This window comes from Pelmatolapia mariae, linkage group LG12 (assembly GCF_036321145.2).
Source record: "Pelmatolapia mariae isolate MD_Pm_ZW linkage group LG12, Pm_UMD_F_2, whole genome shotgun sequence".
NCBI lineage: Eukaryota > Metazoa > Chordata > Actinopteri > Cichliformes > Cichlidae > Pelmatolapia > Pelmatolapia mariae.
In genome coordinates this window covers 22,930,771-22,947,102 of record NC_086237.1, presented here as the reverse complement: position 1 = coordinate 22,947,102, position 16,332 = coordinate 22,930,771, and the positions used below count along the sequence as shown (strand labels likewise).

Below are 16,332 nucleotides of genomic sequence, written 5' to 3'. Positions count from 1 at the left end.
ATTTAGTAAACTCTTCTCCGCTCCATTGTGCGAGTTTGAAGAGTGGAATAGAGTGTCAGAATCTGACAAACTGCTGCTGTGTGAAGGTATGTTGTTTCAGCAGTGCATTCATGTGTTTGGGGCACAGAAAGCCAGGTTAACAATTAACTTAACTTTCAGTCTCTGCTTTGGTTTAGCATAAAATTAGACTCCTTCAAAATCAAATGAAAATTCCAGAATAGTGTGGTGCAAAAGAAAACAAGTGCAGTGATTTATTGAACCATGTGCAAATATTAATGGAAATACAGCATATAAGGCAAAAAACAGACTTTGCACAATTCTATCAAATTTACGTTTTTCATCATTGTCATGCTGAAAATTGAAGCTGTTGCCAATCAGATGCTTTCCAGATGGTTTTGCAGGGTGGATCAAAGTCTGACAGCACTTTTCTGCTATCATAATTCATCAGTTTTGACAAGATTACAACATCCCGGCCTGAAACGCACCAAGTTTTTCTGTGTTTTACAGATGGGTGTAGACACTGTTGCACCTCTCTCCCCTGACCTCCTCTGTACATTCTGACAATGATGATTTGAACCAAAAATTTCACATTTAAATCCAGTACTCCATAAGTCCTACCCAGTCCAGTTCTTGTATGATTTGGCATACCTTAGCCGTTTTCTCTCTCTTTCCCTTCCATAAGAATGGTTTCTTGACAGCCACCCTTTCACTGAGACCACATTGTTAGTGCAAAATACTATTTTGTGCCTGTCAAACTGTGTTATCTTGACATTTTTAATAGATTCAGCTGAGTAAATCAGCACAAATTATATGTTTTTGTGACAGGCTGCTATTGACAAAGAGACTAAAGATAGAATTTAAAATAGTTTCTTTCCTAAGCTGTCAAACAAAACACTGGTTGATCCCTTGAATTAGGTGTCTTTTTTATGCATGAAAGGGTCATAGGTCAGTGTTAAGTGGCTTAACAAACAAAAAGCATACCTGTAAAAATGATAAGGTGCAAGGACTGGACTGAAAAAGCATCCAATGTCCAAATAATTTTTTTAAAAAGACCTTCAGAAAGCCTGGAGAACTATTGCTCAAAACCACTTTAAAAAGATGACATGAATTGTGGCTCCATTCTTTATATTTTCGCTCACTGGAACCAAAATATAAAGAATGACTCCTGACTTTTGCACAGTAATGTTGATATGACAGAATGAGAGGTAGTGTAGACAAAAAACAAACAAACAAGGAAACAGATAAAGTCAGCTCGGAACTGTTGTTTATGACGGTACAAGAAGAGGAGAAAATTCCTGGTGCACCATAGTGGCTTGTAATGGCATGTAAATTGTGCTCAGGTGTCTTTGTAATTCCAGGAAAAATCCGGAGACTTCAGTGAAGTCAGCCTCGAGCGGCATTGGAGTCAACACCTAGCGGCCACACGTGGTACTTCACCTTAAAACTTCCGTGTTGGCTCCAGCTTTGAGGCAAGGATGTGGTCACTTTGTCCCACCCAAAGTTTGTGAAAGCGGCCGTTGTTCTGTGACACTTTAACGGCAACCGTATACGCGAGGGAGGGCAACTGTTTTAGGTGATTCACTTTCATCTGGATGCCTGGAGTTGCATTAAAGCAGAAGACGCATTCAAGGAGCGCACAGTAGATCAGAGAAAACACGTCCAAACTTTCTACGGGATAAAGTTACGGAGCAGGCAGTAAACATTTCTAAGAAAATGAAAACTGGATTTACTGGTTAGAGGAAGGTAAGGAATATGCCATACTCTTTAACGGCTTGTTCTGCTAAAGAAATAAAGAATTAAATATTTTACTGTATCTGTGTTAGCTGAATAATTAATGAGAGTTGCGCACAAACTTTTTTTTAATAATACCTGAGTGTAGAAAAAGTGATATGAATTTGTATGTTCATTATTCTTCTTATTAGTTTTCATTATAATTTATTTTTAACATCGTTTTTGTGCCTTTTAAAATATGAAAACATTTCCCCGTGTTCTTTTATTTTCTCACTTATGAATAAATATAGATTAGATGTTTGTATTTTTTTACGCTATTATCTTTCGAACTCTTAAAATCTATTTCAGCTAAAGACTTACTCAAAATCATAATTCTAATCTTGTTCTTTTGCTTGCTCGTCTTTCGTGCGCTCGTTTGGCACAGTCGTCACGCTCTGTGGCTCTGGATAATGTCACGTTAGAGCTGGCAAAGCAGGAAATCCCACATCCCTGAGGGGACCCTCAGTGTCACTCACACTGAGAAACTTTCAAAAGTGAATTTCCACTTCTCGACCCCATTAATGGATAATATGAGCCTTGGATCAACTTGATGTTTTATGATCCCATCCTATCACTCTGATCCAGAAACCCTTAGTAATGCAGTCTTGGCTCTTAGTGTTTCAGTGTTCTTATAATCAGGGGCAGCCTTTTGTTATTCCTGTCTTTTTACCATCAAATGCCCACTGAGGTGTAAAGGCATGATAATCCAGTGTGTCAAAAGAGGCTGTGAGTCATTTCTCATGCTTTAGTGGGACCCCAGGTTTCTTGTTTGTATTGCTTCTTTTACAGCAGAGTGTGGCTTAGATTGGTTGGCTGTCTTGAGCAAATTCAGGAAGACCTGTTTTTTTTTTTTTTTTAAAGTCCATGCTGCACAAAGTGTGAGAGTATGCTGCAGCTGTACTGTGTGTGTGCATGTGTTTTGTGTAGAGATACTATAATATATGCATCTGTAATAGGAAAACATTCAGAGCATTCATTTAGTAAATGTTCTGTGTTAAACAGGAAGGTGGTGTGAGTCTGCCTTCTAGAGAAAACACGCTCAACCGACCAATGAGAGTCAAGACTCATACTGATGTTGGCATTGCTCCTTTTTTTTTTTTTTTAAAGTTTTCCATACATCCCTCCTCTAAACACAGACACTCTTGTTGTATCACTAGGGACATACCGATGTTTCGTCTGTACTCTTCTGTCACTGTTTCACTTGATGCTTACTTTTCTTTGCTCTGCACAGCGCCCACATGCTTCAGCATCATTTCCAGTTTTCCCCCGAAGAGGAATTTGGCACATCATTGTGATAAAAGGGATGAATGAGGTACAGAGCACTCCTAAATGCATGATGTTAAATCTACTTTATGCTTTAAATGTGGATTTCAAGTGCCACTGTGGTAATTGTAGTCTTAATACATCTTCTCTTTAGTCAGAATAATGTATTGCTGAGTGCAGTTTGCTCATCATATTGTCTAATGTTAAAAGCACTGCTGTGCAGCGTTAAATAAAACTGGCATATTACAGTTTATTTTAACCCTGCACAGCAAATGCCATATAAAGTATTTAATCTGGTTTTTATAAATGTATTGATCAGTATCTTGGGATTTTTACCAACTTGTTTTTTTAAAATTGCATGTCTAATACCATTTCATACAGACAGCATATAAATGGGAGTCACTGACGCCTTTCTAAGGCTTTTACCCTTCAGCAAGCAGCTTGGCGGTGGTGACCACTGGAGACTGTGCTTGTGTCTTATATCCTCCTTCCTAATGTGACCTGAGAAAATGATCAGGTCCACTATAATTAAATACAGCTCAGCTCTCTCTCTTGTAATAGTAAGCAAGAGCTTGGAATAAAATAATAGTAATAATGAAACGACCAAAGATCCTTATCAAATATTCTAGCTGGCACTTTCTGAGTTATTTAATATATTAGAAAAAGTTATTTTTCTACATAAATAAACAGATTTAATATTTATCTTTTTGTTTTAAACAAGACGTTTGTGACATTTAAAGAACCTACTGCTTCCTCACAACATTTTTATCATTTGTATTCCAGGGGCGATCTGCTATCTTCAAAAGGCGGCACCTTGCCTTGCCCAAGGCCAACACCATCAGCTCTGAACCAACCAGAGACACTCTCTCGGTGGATTTGGGAGACAGTGAGGCTGCTCAGCCTGAGGGTGATGGAGCCTTCCCTTTATCTGAGCTCTCACACCTGTTCGAGAGCCAGGATGGATCCCCAGCAACTCAGGACTCGAGTCAGGAGTCAGTCCTGGAGCCGGCCCAGCCAGGCCACCCCGCAGACAGCAGACAGTACCTACGGATGAAGTTCCACGGTGCTTTCAAGAAGGGCATATCCAACCCAATGGACCTCCTGGAATCCACCATATATGAGTCAAATGTGGTTCCTGCTCCCAAGAAAGCACCCATGGACTCACTCTTTGACTATGGCACCTACGGAAACTCAAGCAACCAGAAGAGACGCAGAAAGAAGCTCCCAAGAGGGTGAGAGAAAAGATCTAAGCTGTTCTCAAACTGCAGCACTTGTGTGCTTCCAGGAAACATGGAAAATGATTCAAACATCTCGCCTTAGGCGTTTACCTTTCTGTCGTTAAAATATACTGGATTTTTATCTGTGGACAAAAGGGCTAGTTTGGAAAAATTTTGTCATTAAAAACAAAATCCTCCCACACTGGCCACTCTGTAGACAGAGGTGTGCCACATGAAGTGGTGCAGTTTGTACACATAGAGACGCACTGTGTGTGAAGCACAGTCCCTAAAACCCAACAGAGAGCATGTTGTTGTTTCCCCTGCAGCCGCTGAGGTAATATTAAGGCTGCTGTCTGTTCCTGGCTGCCCTACCTGCCCCATACGCACAGAGGTCTATTTATTGGAGCAGTGAAGGCTGTTTGATTGTTTATATAGTTTGTAAGTAAAAAAAAATCTTAATGTTCTATAAGTGAAATATAATTAAAAATTCACTGGTTCACAGGGAGTTCCTGCTCTTGTAACGCAACGTAAATCCTGTTTCTGTGTCATCTCAGTAAAACAGAGGCATCCTGTGACGAGAGCCAGAGCTCTGATCCTCCAAAAGTCGTGAAAGTATTCAACCGCTCGCTTCTCTTCGACTGTGTGTCACGTGGAGACCCCGCGGAACTTGAGGGCCTGTTGCAGTACCTGCAAAGTAACAACAAGAGGTTAACCGATGAGGAATTCAGAGGTAAGTTTTAAGATGCAGGTGATTCATATTTGTTTCCTACTCTTTCCAATGGTTTTTTTTTTTTTTAAGTTTTGTCAGCTCTGCACTCAGCTTTGTCCTCTGGCTCCTTTGACCTTTTGCACTTCCTCGCCTCTCTCTGTCTCTATCTGGTTTTGACTCCGACAATATTAAGGGGAAAAGGTGGAATGACGTTAGAGTCTTTGTCTGACCCAGTGCAAAGCTTCCTGTGTGTGTCTGAGGAGCTTTATGTCAGACAGCAGAGAGAAATCACAGCAAACTGTGGCCTCTGTGAGAGAGTTTAAATAGTGCTTTATTTTTAGGCTCAGAATCTCATAATAGCTTGTTTAAAAGGGCTTGTTTGACCCCTGTCTTTAACAGCCTGTTACTGTAAATCCCAAATACTGATTTATTTCCAGCAATTCCCAAACCTTGGGCTAATTTATTGTGTACATGTTCTGGGGTGTACTACAGTACATCTGATAGGATTTGGGTAGCCTTGGATGGTGGAGGCCTAAAGGGGTGTTGGAAGCTTTTGTATCACACTTAGATTAGATTAAATAAAGAAATAAAATCCCTTTTTAAACAAACTATGTCCGGATTAAAGCCTTTTCTTTTTCTTTTTCTTGAATTTTTTCTTTCTACCAGAGCCATACACAGGTAAGACATGTCTGCCAAAAGCTTTGATGAACCTTTATGGCCGTCAGAACAACACCATCCCAGTGCTGGTGGACATAGCAGAGAAGAATGGGAGTCTCAGAGAGTTCATAAATACGCCCTTCAGGGACGTCTACTACAGAGGTATGACAATAATCCCAAAACGACCACATGCAGTTGCAGAAAATGCATTTGTGCTTTAAATTAATGTGAATTTTGCGGTTAGTATATAGGGCTGCTGTCCCTTCTTCTTGCCCTGAGTTACAGCTGGCAGGGGAAAATGTGTTTATAGTTAATATGTTTGCAATGTCTTGGAACCCTGAATTGAAGAAATGGTGAAGAAAACAACAACTGTTTACAGTCCAGACACCATTTGTTTGGCTTTCACTCCTTACACTGTTAGCTGTGAGACAGTAGCACCTTGTGACAAAAAATGAGTTGTTAGGCCACTCAGTGTAACCTCTGAGCTTTTACTCCTTTTTGCACTTTTGGGAGTTATTGTAGAAGACAGTTACTAAAACTTTGAGCTCCTGAAAACCTGTCCACAAACCCAACCCTTACTCCACATTGATTTAATTAACACAAAGCAGTGGTATGACATAACGTAATATTTCTTCTGCTGGGTTTGGTGGCGTTCTCAGGCCAGACAGCGCTCCACATTGCCATCGAACGACGCTGTAAGCAGTATGTGAAGCTGCTGGTGGAAAAGGATGCTGACGTTCATGCCCAGGCGAGGGGACGCTTCTTCCAGCCCAAAGATGAGGGTGGTTACTTCTACTTTGGTAAAGACCTTTGTAAGCACATAAAAACTTATGTGCTTCTGTTTTTCTACTTTTAGCACACTTATTCCCAGTCCCAGTCAGCCACACATACACAGAGTCCTGGAAATGCATATAATATTTATATAACTGGGTGGTTTGTTTGAGGTTTGTATGACTTCACCGGTCACATTTTCAATTTCCACTCTCACTGCTTTGCTCATAAGCGGTTATTCAGCTTTTTTACAATGCAGAATTCACATCAGCGCAACGCAGGAGCTGCCAAGATCAAGTAGTTAACGCATGGAGTATTTTTCTGGCAAATAAACAGCTGTTTCCATGGAGAAATGAAGTGACATTTTGGCAGGGCCAATACACTCAGGGTACTGCTGTGGTCCAGTGGTGAGCTCCACCTTTACCTCTACCCAGATTTTTTTTGACATATTGAGGAACTTTCATAAGTGACGCTTTGAAAACACATGAAAAGACGAGCCTTATGTCAGCTGTTCAAGGACTGCATCCATTGAAAGGTGTCTGTGTCCTGCTTTTGAGAAATGTGAACATCCTCTGCTGGTGCAAAGCACCTCATTGACCTGCTAACAGCAGTAGGGAAACTATATCAGAGCCGGTAAAGTAAACCCAACACCGCCCTCTGCTGGGTAATGTTCAGATGTTACTAAGGGACAGTATATAACAGGTTTGACATCAGCTGTGTGAAGTACCCAGAAAAAAATGTCTTTATATACATGTTATAATTTTTAATTGCAATCGAACAATATAAATGATGCACATTGTTTTTCTCCTAAAACGTCAAAAGAAAAGTAGATTTGCTACATTATGGGCTCTATTTTTATTTTTTTCAATTTTATTTGTATTTTTTACCCAAACCAAATTTAAAAATTGTCTGTATGGTCACAATCGAGCATCACACTCCTTACTCATCAAACAGGGGATGATTTCTATTTGCACTTAGCATGGCTGTCATTCCCAAATCCCAGCGTGTCCGGGCACAGTGTGAGTAATTTGCTGCGGAGCTTTGCAGTGAGGTGTACAGGAACCTGGCAGGGCTGATGGCTAATGGGATTTAGACTCACGCTAACACTCTGCATGCACCCGTGCAAATCCATGAAGAGGAGCGTTTCTATGCGAGGTGACAAAGTAATCTGTCACCCATGGCAACGGCTCATTTTCAGCAGCTGCTTTTGGCACTCTGGCCCCATTGCGCCCCTCCCTCAAACAACTGCTAATTGTGCTGTTTTCATAGGGGGGATTTAAGTCAGATCTTTGATCCATGTTTTGTATGCTTTGCAGGGACATACAGACACCAACTACAGTTCCTAATTAACCCTCCTGTTGGTTTGCTTATTTTTAATCTGAAATGCAGCTTTCCTAATAATCTCCTGTGATTTCAGAATTAAGTGAACACACACACACTCCCTCTGTCTGTTTGCCCAGGTGAGCTGCCTCTCTCTCTGGCTGCCTGCACGAACCAGCCTGACATAGTGCACTACCTGACGGAGAATCCGCACAAGAAAGCTGACCTGCGACGCCAGGATTCACGTGGAAACACGGTGCTGCACGCGCTGGTGCACATTGCAGACAACACCAAGGACAACACGCGTTTCCTCACAAAGATGTACGACCTGCTGCTAATCAAGACTGCCAAGCTTTACCCAGACTGCAACCTGGAGACAGTGCCGAACAATGATGGCATGTCGCCTCTCATGATGGCTGCCAGATTGGGCAAGATAGGGGTAGATAAAATGTTTTAAGCATCATTTTCCCTTATTATAGAAAGTCCAGATCAAAGATGCTTAGGCCACCTTGTTCATGTTCCTCCAGATTTTTCAACACATTATCCGACGTGAGATCAAAGACGAGGAAGTTCGTCATCTGTCCCGTAAGTTTAAGGACTGGGCTTATGGTCCGGTGTACTCCTCCCTCTATGATCTCTCTTCACTGGATACATGTGGCGAGGAGCCATCTGTGCTGGAAATCCTTGTCTACACCAGTCACAATGAGGTAAACAAAGACAATATTTTCTTAGTTTTTTTTCTTTCAAAACTTTAAATTAAGGTTATTGAGCCCACCGTTTGATTATTAAAAATCTAAAATAAGCATAAAAAATACACAGGAAACCTGGCACATTGTGTACATATACAAATATCAGGATTTATTTATGTTTTTATGTTTTCATCACATCTATTAACATCATGTTTTTGGTCCTCTGTTGTCAGAACCGCCATGAGATGCTGGCAGTGGAGCCCATCAATGAGCTGTTGAGGGCCAAATGGAACAGGTTTGCTGCTGTCACTTTTTACATCAGTGTGTTCTCCTACCTCATCACCATGATCATATTCACCCTGGTGGCTTATTACCAACCAACAGATGGAATGGTAGGTGTGAAATGACTGAAAATGACTTTTCAAGACACCACTTGAATATTTTCATTTATCATTGCAGGGATTTAATTTTATGTTCTGTCTCATGTATAAAATACAATGCATCCTCTGCTATAGCAGCAATTTTATGTTCCATATTTGCTCCAGTTCTGCACTAACAGGACGTTCAGTGCTCTATATTATAAGAATATTTACTTTTTTTTTTTGGGGGGGGGGGGGGGGGGGGGGATCTGCTTCCTTGCCAAGAGGCAGATAAGGAGATTGATGGCATTCTCATATCTTTACAATAAATATTAAGCTACAGGCAGCTGACAGTTATCTTTGTTTAGCATAAACAGGGGGGAAACAGTGAGCATACCTCTATCCAAACTTTGAAATGTGAAACTCCAGAGTAAAATGTGACAAATTGACATCTTACGGGGGATTACATGCTAATACTAAACTAAGATAAAAGCTGCAGGCTTGGGGTTTATTCTGATAGATATAAGATTGATAGCAATCTTCTCATCCAACTCTCAGCGAGGAAGTGAAGACACATAGGCCTCCAAAATGATAAACTAATCCTTTAATTTACCGTTTGGTCATAGTCACTTTTTTCCTTATAAATATTCTGCATATGATGCTTTTCGTGTGTGTTTTGCTAAGATGTTCAGATGTTCTTCCTTCCAGCCTCCATACCCACGTACCACATCGTCTGACTACTGGCGGCTGGCTGGGGAGATTGTCACACTGGCATCAGGAATCTTCTTCTTCCTCACAAATGTTAGTGTGTGCCCTCTGACCTCTTGTTATATTCTGACCATCGCTTGGTTGCTGCTTTCTCCCAGTCTCTTTTAGCCTGTTCAGCAGTGTTGTTGTCACTGTGGAAATGTTTCTCTCACTTTTTTTTCTTTTTGCAGATTAAGGACCTTTTCCTGAAAAAGTGCCCTGGGGTGAAGTCTTTATTTATTGATGGATCCTTTCAACTGCTGTAGTAAGTCTCCATCCTCTGTACTCGCAGGCTCTGATCCTCACCTCCGCTATATCGTTTGCTGGCTTTTACCCGAGGCAAATTTCGCATCCTTTTAATTGAGTCATCTAATTAATTTGTCAGCCTCCTCGCTGGCATGTTTTATATTTTGAATCTTTAATTAAACCCATGATCCAAACACAGAGCAGAGGATGTCGAGCATCCTCTCTGAACTGTGTTGATTTAGATCATTAGCCGTGATGTATACATTCTGTTAAAATGCCAAATGCCAGCAGTCGTATCTTCCTGCCATCCTCCCTACTTCAGTATTACACAATTCAGCAGTGTTACTGGTTTACTGACAAAGTTATTCTCTGTCCTCTCTAGCTTCATCTACTCTGTACTGATTATAGTCACAGCTGCTCTCTACTTGTCTGGCATTGAGGCCTACGTCTCTGTCATGGTGTTTGCACTCGCCCTGGGCTGGATGAACACACTTTACTTCACCAGAGGCCTGAAGCTCACGGGCACCTACAGCATCATGATACAAAAGGTTAGACTGTGAAAATGGACAGCTAATTTAAAAAATGCATGAAATCCAAAGGCTTGCATGTGTCTTAACGTTTGTCTTCTTCTTAGATTCTTTTCAAGGACCTTTTCAGGTTTCTGCTGGTGTATGTGCTCTTCATGATCGGTTTTGCATCAGGTAAGCTACCGGGGGTTTGCATCGGTTACCGGTTTTTATGTTTGTCTAATGAGGCCACTAGCGCTGGCTCTAAAGAAAAACAACAGCACCTTGAAAAAATTATACAATTGTCAGACTTTTAGTAACTGCTCTCAATTCTTATGATAATCACACATTCTGCTGGCTGTAGCATCATATTTATAATCATCAGACTGGTAGAAATCTTCTCACCTGCCTCTCAGGTGAATGTTCCTGTAAGTGCTCACAGACTCTTAGCCAACCTGCCTTTTGTTTCCATCCCACAGCCTTGGTATCTCTGCTGACAGTGTGCCCAGTGTGTAATGGTAGTTGCCCAACCGTCCAACCAACCTCCTCTGCATGCAGGAACAATACCACTTTCAGCACTTTCCTTCTGGACCTCTTCAAGCTCACCATAGGGATGGGAGACCTGGACATGATCTACAGTGCGCAGAATCCAGTCGTCTTTCTCATCCTGTTAGTTACTTACATCATTCTCACCTTCGTGCTGCTACTCAACATGTTGATCGCTTTGATGGGGGAGACGGTGGGTCAGGTCTCCAAGGAGAGCAAAAAAATCTGGAAGCTTCAGGTGAGTCGGTTGTTTGTGGAAGACGACATATCATTTAAATGGAAAAGAAATTAAAGCCTTATAATTGTCAGTAGGGGGCAACTCTTCTGCTTGCATAAACAAGTTTGATTACATAGAAGCCAATGAGAAAATAAACTTCCTGCACACTTGATTTTTGACCTCAAGAAACTACTTTCCTAACACATTTGTGATCTCAGTGTCTACTGTTAGGTTTTATTTTAAAGAGCATGATGATTATTTAAAATTATAGAACCATAACTTACTGTAATACAAAGCACCTCTGTCTGTGTCTGTGTTTTTTTTATTTTGTCTGCCCGCTCCTCCTACATGATCAACCAGACTTGAGCACAGGTGCATCTTAGGCCCCTGAAGGTTCTTATCTAACTCAGCTATTAGGACAGCATCGTGTTGCCTAGTATCTGCCTAGCAACAGACTAAAATGCTCTTTTTTTTCTTCCCGTTTTTTATTTCTTCCTGTTTGGACTACTGTAACTCACTTTATGTGGGGGTCAGTCAGTCGTTGCTCTCACGTCTGCAGCTGGTTCAAAATCCCGCAGCACGACTCATAACAGAAACTCGTAAAAGAGAGCATATAACAAAGTACTGAGATCCAGGAGGAAGCTCAGAGGGGATAGAACCTTTTCTATTGTTGCTCCTAAATTATGGAAAAACTTGCCCTTACACATTAGAGAGGCCCCTTCACTGTCCACTTTTAAAACATGTCTTAAAACCCATTTTTATTCTTTGGCTTTTGACCATAGTGAGACTTAGTTTTTTTTTTTTTTTTTTAAATTAAACCATTTATTAACTAACTAGGTAATTATTTTACTTTTTTTCTTCTTTTATTTGGCTTTTATTTATATCTTATGTAATTGTATTATTTAGTTATTTAGTACAGCACTTTGTGTCAGCTGTGGTTGTTTTTAAAGTGCTTTATAAATAAAGATGATGATGATGATGATAAAATAACCTCTTTTTAGCATTTATGCACCTATAACACCTTATATGACCATTGTATCATTTTTCATTTCACCAAACTAACGTCATCCAGAAATCCAGAAAAGTTGAATTATGTGTGATATATTATGACACCATCACTTTACCTGGCAACCACCTAGCAACAAGCTCACACCTGTTTTTTTTTTTTTTTTGCCTTAATGCACCTACAACACTTGATGAAAGCACTGAGTCGTATTAAATTCACACAGTAACGTCTCATTCATATCCAGAGAAGTTGAATTATACATGCATAACAGCCACCTAGCAACGGCCTAAAATGACCCATGTTTAGTGTATGAACACCTGCCACCCGTATTTGTTTACTTTCCTCGTTGTGATTAAACATATCAGTATGCCAACAGCACAAACTGACAAAACGACACGGTAGCATGGGCATACACTGGTGGAGTCAAATAGATGACAGAGTTCAGAATATGACTATGTTGTGATTGAGAGGGCTGCAGCATCCCTCAAACGTGTCAGTGAGATCAGGCTGCAGTTCATCCTGTGGAAATCTTCAGTTTGTGAAGCATATAGTTGCCAAAGATTTATTCTCTAGACATAATGATAATAACATGTACAAATTTTTTTTATGGCAAACTATCAAGAATTTGTTGATATTTATTTATTTATTTATTTATATATACATAAAACAGGGACAATAGATATTAACATTGCTTTAAACAAAAATGCAGCTGATGTAGGAGTTCGCTAATTTGCAGACCTTGTCCCTGATTAGACACAATATGTCAATACAAATATAACTCAAAAAGCAGCAAATAATAATAATGTTGATAATAATAACAGACAGCATCTTCTACAAGTAAATGCCAACATTTAACCCTCTCGAGGCAGGCGTTGCCGATTTGCAACAGTTAAAAACTAACAACCTGATTACCCCACATACATATTTTATGAGTTTTTTTTACTCAGAAGTACCACTGCAGGACTTGGTTGTGCATTAGCAACAAAAAGTTAATTTGAGCCTGAGAGGGTTAAGAACAATTAAGAGTGATAGAAGACCCATTTCTGGGATCCCAAATTTACTTTTTTTAGGCTATAATTTTGCCTTTACTTTAAAACTTATGAGATCAGTTCATGTTGTTATTTTTGGTGGCAAAGTGTTCCAAATCTGTGAGTATTTAACTGTAAAAGAACACTGACAAAATGTTGTGTTATATTTCCCTAACTTACAACCACCAGTAATTAAGCTGCCCTTGTGGTTACACCTTTACTGCTGAATTTCAAAATCTGCTTTGTTATGATAGTTTCTGTTTACTTCAAATATTTTTCATAATTTATACTCCCAGTGGGCAACGACTATCTTGGACATCGAGCGCTCGTTCCCGGTCTGTCTTCGCAAGTCTTTTCGAGTTGGAGAGATGGTGACGGTGGGGAAGAACTATGATGGCACACCTGATCGGCGCTGGTGTTTCAGGTGATCTGTCTGATTTGTAATCTGTGCCACCCAACAGCGCCGGCGCTACATCTAAGAAATCTCATTGCTAATGGGGTCCTTTTGTGTAATCAGGGTGGACGAGGTTAACTGGTGTCACTGGAATCAGAACCTGGCAATAATTAACGAGGATCCGGGCAAGAGTGATACCATCCAAGCCAACGGGTTGCAGCAGGGCGTTAGAGCTTTGAGGAGAGGTGAGAGATTCTCGCTGAATTCTCATGGTTAAATAAACAGACAGATACAATGCACACTCATCTGGACCACACACTCATTTAATCTTCCTTGTTATCAACCTTAGATCGCTGGTCCACAGTGGTCCCGCGGGCGGTGGAGTTGAGCAAAGGTTCTCAGTCTCATGATCTCGCGGTAGAGATGGAGCCGCTGTCACCCAGGCACTGATTCCCGCAGATGATGAGCGCTGTCCTTGTTATGAGGAGACAGCAGAAAGCCATCAGCATCAGTGAAATCACTCTGCAGGGAACGATTTGGCCAATAAGTGTACTAATTTGCACGCGTCTCCTGTGCCTTTTGTTCAGAAAAGCTGTCGCGAATATAAAAGCAGCACACTCTGTGTAACAGGACAGACGACATGCAGAGACACTGGATAAAGAATTGCTGAGTTAAAGACATTAAATGCTGTTAGAAACTAACCCTGAGACCAAAAAAGGATAGCAAAAAATGTGTTTTGTAAGCAGGGAGCTGTAATTTGTTTTGTACTTGTCACATAAGAATGGACAATCGCACAAAAATGTACTGTACCTCTCCTTTTCAGACATCAGTGTCGGAATACTCAGGGATATAAGAAAGCGAGAATATTTCAGCATTTACAGTGCCATATACTTTCAAAAACACAATCGTAGCAGGCTAGCAGAAGCATAATTACAATATTATTGCATTTTTTATGCTAGTAATAAAACTTTGCACCTATATTTACAATAAGAGATACTTCTTTATGAAAACATATCAATAAATATTTATAGACTTATAGAATAGAACTTTTTCACTTTTAATTTTCTTACTTTGTGTTTTGTAAAGTCCTCCCCCGTGTGTTCTTAATTACGCTCCACATGCTGATTTAAATGTTCATTTTCTAAAGTGTAGGGGAGCAGTGTCTGCAAAGAGGACACATCTATTATAGAAAGTCTATTTCTTTCCATTTTTATATGATATTAATTAAATAGTTTCCAAACTTTGACAATCTCAGGCTAGGAATTCCAGCTTAGGCAGACACAGCCCTCATTTGAACTGAAACACTATTTACATTATTACACGTATACAGAGACATTATTCTGAACATGGTGGGCATGATGAGCAGGTTATAGTTGTCAAGCAAGTATGCAAATGGAAGACAATAGCCTTCCGTGTTCTTTTGCAGCTGGGGTATTTGCATAATCAACTCTCAGTCCCTCCATTATGTACTTCCCCTTATTTGCTGCAGTGTTTTCATTGCAATTGGCTCCTTGCCCTATATAGCTTTTTTTTTTAAACACACATCTACTGTGTGTTTGTGTTACTGCATTACACAACAGCTGATGGGCTGTACATTTCATTTTCACTTATTCATTACTGTTAAAAGTCACATATTATGTTTACATTTCCAATCTATGACTGTTCATTTTTATACTGTTTGTACGTTGCTGCACAGAACAGTAAACACTGACTGTATTTTATGTTTTTTGTCTTTTGGGTGCTTTTTCTACAGAAAATACTTTCCAGTTAGGTTTTGAATGATTAAAAATCCACATGTTGCTATTTTACTCCCAAAGATAAATAAAACCTGACATTAGACCACAGGAGTGAGATGTGGTAATGTGGTTTAATCCATCTGAGGAAATGCTGAAAGGATTCCTTTTTTTCTGTGTCAATAATTGCTACCAGTTTATGACTTCTATTGTTTAGTTTGCATTTAATAATAGTCCCCAGCCACTTTATTAGTTACACCTTGCCAGTACCTGATTGGACCTCTTATGTCTTCAGAACTGCCTTAATTTTTAATGCACAGTTTCAACAAGGTAATCTTCAGAGATTTTGGTCCATGTTGATATGATAGCATCACACAGCTGCTGCAGATTTGCCAGCCGCACATCCATGATGCAAATCTCCCAAAGGTTCTCTATTAGATTGAGATCTGGTGACTGTGGAGGCAGTCAGTAGCACAGTGAGCTCATTTTAATCCTCAAGAAACCAGTTTGAAATGATTTGAACTTCATGACATGGTGCGTTATCTCGCCGGAAGCAACCATTAGAAGATGGGTACACTTTGGTCATAGAGGGATACAGATGGTCAGCAACAATACCAAGGTAAATTGTGAGGTTTGAACAATGCTAAGGAGTTCAAAGCATGCCAAGAATATATCCCCACCCCATTACACCACCAGCATCAGCATGAACCATTGATACAAGGCAGGATGGAGCCACGCATTCATGCTGTTTATGGTAAACTCTTATCCTACTATTCAAAGGTTGCTGCATAAATTCAGACTCATCTGTTTTTGCAGTCTTCTTTTGTCCAATTTTGGTGAGCCTGTGCAAATTGTAGCCTTGGTTTCCTGTTCTTAAGCTGACAGGAGTGGCACAGAATGCGGTCTTTTGCTGCTGTAGCCCATCTGCGTCAAGGTTTGACGTGTTGCACATTCAGAGATGGTATTCTGCATAGCTTGGTTGTAATGAGTGGTTATTTGAGATAGTGTTGCCTTGCTATCAGCAGGAAGCAGTTTGGCCTCCTCTGATCTCTGACTTCAAAAAGGCATTTTCACCCAAAGAACTGCCACTCAGTGGATATTTTCTTTTTTCTCTTTCCATTCTCTCTAAACTCCAGAGACGGTTGTGTGGGTTA

At 40.2% G+C, this 16,332-nt stretch overlaps 1 protein-coding gene across 1 annotated transcript; it reads left to right on the top strand.

Annotated features, from left to right (window-relative positions):
• Positions 1-1,577: 1,577 nt before the first annotated feature.
• trpv4 (transient receptor potential cation channel, subfamily V, member 4) lies at positions 1,578-15,272 on the top strand. Its single transcript, XM_063489394.1, has 17 exons — positions 1,578-1,743; positions 3,002-3,082; positions 3,817-4,265; positions 4,805-4,980; positions 5,626-5,778; positions 6,276-6,416; positions 7,848-8,146; positions 8,235-8,414; positions 8,630-8,788; positions 9,464-9,556; positions 9,694-9,767; positions 10,131-10,296; positions 10,383-10,449; positions 10,734-11,038; positions 13,348-13,475; positions 13,569-13,690; positions 13,795-15,272. The coding sequence occupies exons 2-17, from the start codon at positions 3,074-3,076 to the stop codon at positions 13,893-13,895; spliced, it is 2,622 nt and encodes an 873-aa protein (XP_063345464.1). The 5' UTR covers positions 1,578-1,743; positions 3,002-3,073; the 3' UTR covers positions 13,896-15,272.
• The last annotated feature ends 1,060 nt before the right edge of the window (positions 15,273-16,332 follow it).